Genomic DNA, 6351 nt, shown 5'->3' on the forward strand with positions numbered 1-6351 from the left:
TATATATATTATAAAAATTTTGGACGAATCTTTAAACAAAGTAATAGGCCAAAGACATCATCACCAACTACATCATTTAAGAGAAACAAAACACCACCACAGCTCTCTTAAACACCCTCTCTTCCTCCTCTAATCTATTTCTCAAATTCTTATCTTTCTCTCTTTTGCAGAAGAAAACAGAGAAACAAAAGATCTTATTTTTAACTGCAGGTGGGGTTTTTTGTTTTTATTATATTAATGGAAGTGTGAAGAGATTAGAACAGTAGAGAGATCTAATTGGATGGTAAAAAACGGGTCCACTTTGTTCTTGGGGAAAGATTCTGCACGCCCACATGGTGAGAATTAAAATAGACTAATACTCCCTATTTACCCTTCTTCCATCACCACCTACATGCGTATGTCCAGAAAGAGAGAGAGATAAAAAAGAAGTGGTGATGATAATATCATCTATTTGATGAGCTAAAGGAGTTTTTTTTCTCAGCTTTCTTTTTTTCTTTTCTTCATCATTTATGTGTGTTGTGTTGTGTACCAATAAACAGAGACCAAACAAAAAAGCCTCTCTTAATAACTGAAAAAAAAAAAAACCAGAGCAGAGCTAAAATATTTTTGTTGTTGTCCTGTCAGCTCTTCTTTGTTAACTCTTACTTCTTCTGAGTGTTTGAAACCCAAAAGTCAAATTTTTTCTTTCTTTTCTGAAATTCTCTCTACTTGCTCGAGGAATCTTGCTTGATAAAGTAAGTAACTTTTTGTGTGGGTTATGTAGTTTAGTTACTAACTATTTATGGGGTTTTGTCGGAAGATTGTTTTGTTCTTTGTGGTTATGGAGCATCAGAAGATTTTTTTGTTCTATGGAAACTGATGTCATGAAGCATCAGATTCTTGTTTTTATCCTTTTCTCCGACTTGTTGTGTGTGTGTGGCATTTATTGTCTACTGGAAATTTCCTTTGAATTTGTCTTTTTAAGTGTGTTCAATAATTGGCCCTCTTGGAGAGTTTCCATGTCCATTGGGGAATAATATTGTACTTGAAGCTGCTGATGTTAGTACTTGATGAATCCTCCTCTCTTTCAAGTCAACTCTCTGTAGCTTTCCTTTTTTATATATATTTATAGCCTCCCTATGATCTCACATCTCTCTTAAATTTCATTTATATACATGTTTCAAATGCACTTTTAATCTTGCAGTTGACATAGACTGAGTTTTTTTTAGCTCTTGTCTTGTTTCTTGTCTTTCTCTTTGTTCTTTTTAGTTTCTTGATCATGTTTCTGCAACCTTTGCAAATCGGTTATGTAGACAACCTTAAGGGGACCTCAAAGACGCTTGGTCTTGCTGGTTCTTGAAGTACAACATCAAAGCACAAGTCACTGAATAATTTTTTAGGGTTTTGGTGGATACGAGACTGGGTTGAAAACAAAAAAAAACAAGGAGTTTCTTTTGATATGGAAGGTGGTGGGGGTGGCGGTGGAGATGGCAGTTTCTTACCAAATTCTAGCTTTGGTGTATTCTCTGAGACGGCTATGGATATGGATTTCATGGAGGAACTCTTCTATGATGGATGTTGGCTTGAGACAACAGATGGTAAGAGCTTGAAGCAGACGTTGGGACAACAAGTTTCTGACTCTACCACCATGAGTGACAACAACAACAACAACTCTTTCCTTTATGGTTATCAATTTGCTGAGAACCCTTCACAAGATCATGTCTCCAACGAAGAAACAGGGAGAAAGTTTCCTCCAATAGCACCGGGCTTCCTCAAGATCGAGGATCTCTCCAATCAGCCGTTGAATCAGCTACCTTTTGACCAGTCTGTAGCTATGAGTTCTGCACAAGCAGAGAAGTTTCTCCTTGAAGAAACAGAGGGAGGAAGAAGATGGTGGATTGCTCCAAGAACAAGTCAAGGCCCTTCTTCATCAGTGAAAGATAGATTAGTACAAGCTATAAAAGGTCTTATGCAAGATAAAGACTTCCTCATACAGATATGGGTGCCAATTCAACAAGAAGGCAAGAACTTTCTCACTACTTTGGAGCAGCCACACTTCTTCAACCCTAAATACTTGAGTCTTAAAAGATACAGAGATGTTTCAGTGGCCTATAATTTCCCGGCTCATGAGGATTCCACGGAGTCTGTGGGTCTTCCTGGCCGTGTTTTCCTTGGGAAACTACCTGAGTGGACACCTGATGTGCGCTTCTTCAGAAGCGATGAGTATCCGCGCATCAAAGAAGCAGAGAAATGTGACGTTCGTGGCTCATTAGCTCTTCCTGTGTTTGAAAGAGGTAGTGGGACTTGTTTGGGTGTTGTTGAGATTGTTACTACAACTCAGAAGATGAATTACAGGCCAGAGCTTGACAATATTTGTAAAGCTCTCGAGGTTTTTCTCTTCCCTTGATGTCTCTAAATCATCCAGTTGCATGTTTAACCAAATAACACTTGACCAACTTGATCCTTCAATGAGAAGTTTTGTCTGTGTATTGTTGTAGCCTAAAGAGGGTTCTTGTTTTTTTGTAGTCTGTTAATCTAAGGAGTTCAAGAAACTTGAAATCTCCAAGCAGAGAGGTGTGTCAAAATGGTCTCATAAACCAAACTTTTACTTTTCAACACAGAGAAACTTTAAACTCTTGTTGCTAAATGTCATATGCCCTTTTGTTTCAGTTTCTGCAGGTCTATAATGAATTCTACTACGCAGCATTACCTGAGGTATCAGAGTTTTTGACATTGGTCTGCAGATTATATGATCTGCCTCTGGCTTTAACGTGGGCACCGTGTGCTCGGCAAGGCAAAGTTGGATCCCGCCATTCTGATGAGAACTTCTCTGAGTGTGTTTCAACTGTAGATGATGCTTGCATTGTCCCTGACCATCAGAGTCGTAATTTTCTAGAGGCATGTTCTGAACACCATCTACTTCAAGGGGAAGGCATTGTGGGAAAAGCATTCAAGGCAACCAAACTATTTTTCGTGCCTGAAGTAATCACTTTTAGCAAGACCAACTATCCTCTTGCACACCATGCTAAGATCTCAGGTCTACATGCTGCTTTAGCAGTCCCACTGAAAAGCAAATTCAATGGTTCCGTTGAGTTTGTGTTGGAGTTTTTCTTTCCAAAAACTTGCCTTGACACCGAAGCGCAACAAGATATGCTCAAGTCACTGTCTGTGACCCTGCAGCAAGATTTCAGGAGCTTAAATCTTGTCATTGATAAAGAGCTAGAGCTAGAAGTGGTGTTTCCCGTTAGAGAAGAGGTCGTATTTGCAGAAACCCCACTTAACAATGCACAAACCGGAGAGAATATGAAACCTTTGCCTTTGGAAGAAATTTCTCAAGAAGATTCTTCATGGATCTCACACATGATAAAGGCTAACGAGAAAGGTAAAGGCGTGTCTCTTTCTTGGGAGTACCAGAAAGAAGAGCCAAAAGAAGAGTTCATGCTCACATCTGGATGGGATAACAATCAGATTGGGTCAGGCCACAATAACTTTCTTTCAGAAACTGAGCAGTTTCAGAAGGTGTCAAATTCAGGACGCAGGATCGACATGGATCCAAGTTTTGAATCAGCTTCTTTTGGTGTGGGGCAGACATTGTTAGGCAGTAGAAGACCAGGTGAGAAGAGAAGAACAAAAACAGAAAAGACAATTGGTTTAGAAGTTCTTCGACAATACTTTGCAGGAAGCCTCAAAGATGCAGCCAAGAGCATTGGTGGTAAGAATAGTTCTTGTTATAATGTTCATTTTACCAACTTCTCTCTCTGATAGTGATGATTCACACAGTTTCATTCTTATGTTTCAGTCTGTCCAACGACCTTGAAAAGAATATGCAGACAACACGGGATAACACGATGGCCTTCTCGGAAGATCAAGAAAGTGGGACACTCATTAAAGAAGCTCCAACTTGTTATAGACTCTGTTCAAGGTGTTCAAGGCTCTATTCAACTTGATTCATTCTATACAAGTTTCCCAGAGCTAAGCTCCCCACATATGTCTGGTACTGCCACTTCATTCAAGAACACTGACCAGTCAAGGAACTTAACTGCTCAAACCGAGAACGGTGTTTCAGCACAGGGAACTGCTGCTGCAGCCCCAAAGTCACCTCCATCATCTTCTTGTAGCCACAGCTCTGGTTCAAGCACATGTTGTTCAACTGGAGCTAATCAAAGTAGCAATACTGGAAATACCTCAAATACTGTAACCACTCTGATGGCTGAAAATGCAAGCGCAATCTTGAAGAGAGCTCGTAGCGAGGTAAGGCTGCATACCATGAATCAGGAGGAAACAAAGTCCCTCTCTAGAACACTAAGCCACAAAACGTTCAGTGAGCATCCTCTTTTCGAAAACCTACCTCGGTTACCGGAGAGTAATAGAAGGAAGTTGAAAGCAGAAGGGGCCTCTAAAGTGAAAGCCACATTTGGGGAGGCCAAAGTACGGTTTACGTTGCTCCCTACTTGGGGATACAGAGAGTTGCAGCATGAGATTGCTAGGCGTTTTAACATAGATAATATTGCACCCTTTGATCTGAAGTACCTGGATGATGACAAGGAATGGGTTCTTCTGACATGTGAAGCGGATCTTGAGGAATGTATCGACATTTATAGATCATCACAGAGCCGCACAATCAAGATCAGCGTTCATGAAGCTTCTCAAAACAAGCTGGGAGGTTCTTTTGGTAGCATCGGTCTTGGTCCTTCGTTATAAGCAAATCACTCAGGTATAAAAAGGTTGTACCTGCAAAAAAAGAAAAGAAAAAGACCAGGAGAGATTCAACTAATTTAAAATAAGTAGTGTGTTAGAAAAGGTATTACTCACCATTTTATAGCAATGGGCATCGTTTTTGTAAACATATTTTTCAGTGCCCCTGGATCATACCCCATTTTGCAAGCAGCAGTAGTGGACTGGTTTCCTGCATCGGCTTAGCAGTTTTTTTTTGTATAATAAGGCGATGCGTACCAGAAACATGCTTATTATTATGTGTACGTATTTTTATTGTCTGTACATCATTTTTCATCTGGATTCTACTAAGCTCTGCAAGTAATGTTTAAAATTGAAATATCTTCACTTACTTGCATTCTACGAATCATTACAGTCAAAGCTTACTGTGTACTAACATTACGTCTCAGTAGTAGAGATCTAAGTTTCTTTATTCACTCTTGCTACATGAGAGTTTTACTAATGTCAATCCAAGAGCATTAGACTAAGTACCTGATTCGCAACATTTAGTAAAAATGAGGAGGTAAATGTAGAAAAGTCCAAGTGGTCCACTTCAGCACCAATTCAGTAAAAAAGTATTGTCCAGAAGATTCGGATTTTTTGGGATTATTGAGAGACGACTATGAGAAGATAAAAGGACTGTTTCTTTTTCAAACTCGACAAGAAAGCAAAACGATGACAAAGGGAGTTGATAGACACGTTCGAACCTCTAAACACTTGCCAATCTCCGATTCTTCGTCTTCTTTAGCCAAAGCCTTGAAAAAAGGAAGATACTAGGGTGCCAAGTGATAGATAATTTTGCAAATGCCGTCTCATGTTCACACCTGATCAAAGATTTTCCTGTACTTTTGTAAATAACTGAGGTGGAAAATAAGCAAAAATCAAACTATGGGGGCAGTTGTGTAAATATCTGAATTGACGATTTTGCAAATATGGTCTAAAAAAGCAGCTATCAAATTGTTTTATAGAAACATATTAATGAGATGAAGATTTTGGGGGTGAATTGTGTAAATACCTAAACTTTAACAATAAACGCTTTTCGTCCGCCTCCAGCTCCCAAAGGCCAAAGGGGCGAATCTTCTTCTTCTTCTTCTTCTTCTTCTTCTTCTGTTTCGATCAAATCTTTTATCTCAGATTCAAACCCAAAATTCACAGAGCAAAAATGTCTTGCCGATCGCTAAATCTACTCAAGAATCTCGCTAGAAACGCGAATGGATCGGGTATCCAGACCCGATCGGTGACTTACATGCCTAGACCCGGTGATGGAGCACCACGCGCAGTGACGCTGATTCCTGGAGATGGAATCGGTCCACTGGTGACGAACGCCGTGGAGCAGGTGATGGAAGCGATGCACGCGCCAATCTTCTTCGAGAAGTACGATGTTCACGGAGAAATGAGCCGTATGCCGCCGGAAGTGATGGAGTCGATCAGGAAGAATAAGGTTTGTTTGAAAGGTGGGCTTAAGACTCCTGTCGGTGGTGGTGTGAGTTCGCTTAACGTGCAGCTTAGGAAAGAGCTTGACCTCTTTGCGTCTCTGGTCAACTGTTTCAATTTGCCTGGTTTGCCTACTCGCCATGAAAATGTTGATATCGTTGTCATCAGAGAGAACACTGAAGGTGAGTATGCGGGGCTTGAGCACGAGGTTGTTCCTGGTGTCGT

General features: G+C 40.3%; 2 protein-coding genes across 3 annotated transcripts in view; both read left to right on the plus strand.

Annotated features, from left to right (window-relative positions):
• LOC104716604 (protein NLP2) lies at positions 543 to 4991 on the plus strand. 2 transcript variants are annotated; one of them, XM_010434002.1, is made up of 5 exons: positions 543 to 734; positions 1293 to 2368; positions 2506 to 2553; positions 2650 to 3691; positions 3779 to 4991. In XM_010434002.1, the coding sequence occupies exons 2-5, from the start codon at positions 1439 to 1441 to the stop codon at positions 4678 to 4680; spliced, it is 2922 nt and encodes a 973-aa protein (XP_010432304.1). In that variant the 5' UTR covers positions 543 to 734; positions 1293 to 1438; the 3' UTR covers positions 4681 to 4991. The 2 variants fall into 2 exon arrangements, with proteins under 2 accessions (XP_010432304.1, XP_010432303.1); XM_010434001.1 differs by having other exon boundaries at positions 543 to 2368.
• The window catches only part of LOC104716605 (isocitrate dehydrogenase [NAD] regulatory subunit 1, mitochondrial), a 5102-nt gene continuing 4471 nt past the window's right edge, over positions 5721 to 6351 (plus strand). The window contains exon 1 of the mRNA XM_010434005.2: positions 5721 to 6334. Within this exon, the coding sequence (XP_010432307.1) occupies positions 5855 to 6334 (480 nt within the window). The 5' untranslated portion in view covers positions 5721 to 5854. The remainder of the gene's footprint in view (positions 6335 to 6351) is intronic.

This window comes from Camelina sativa, chromosome 10 (genome assembly GCF_000633955.1).
Source record: "Camelina sativa cultivar DH55 chromosome 10, Cs, whole genome shotgun sequence".
Taxonomy (NCBI): domain Eukaryota; kingdom Viridiplantae; phylum Streptophyta; class Magnoliopsida; order Brassicales; family Brassicaceae; genus Camelina; species Camelina sativa.

What these genes read in the sequence shown, in the direction of transcription:
- LOC104716604 (XM_010434001.1), top strand. Translation starts at nt 1,439, where the DNA reads ATGGAAGGTGGTGGGGGTGGCGGTGGAGATGGCAGTTTCTTACCAAAT. An exon ending in ATATTTGTAAAGCTCTCGAG is followed by an intron (nt 2,369 to 2,505) that starts GTTTTTCTCTTC and finishes GTTTTTTTGTAG; the next exon opens with TCTGTTAATCTAAGGAGTTC. An exon ending in TGAAATCTCCAAGCAGAGAG is followed by an intron (nt 2,554 to 2,649) that starts GTGTGTCAAAAT and finishes CTTTTGTTTCAG; the next exon opens with TTTCTGCAGGTCTATAATGA.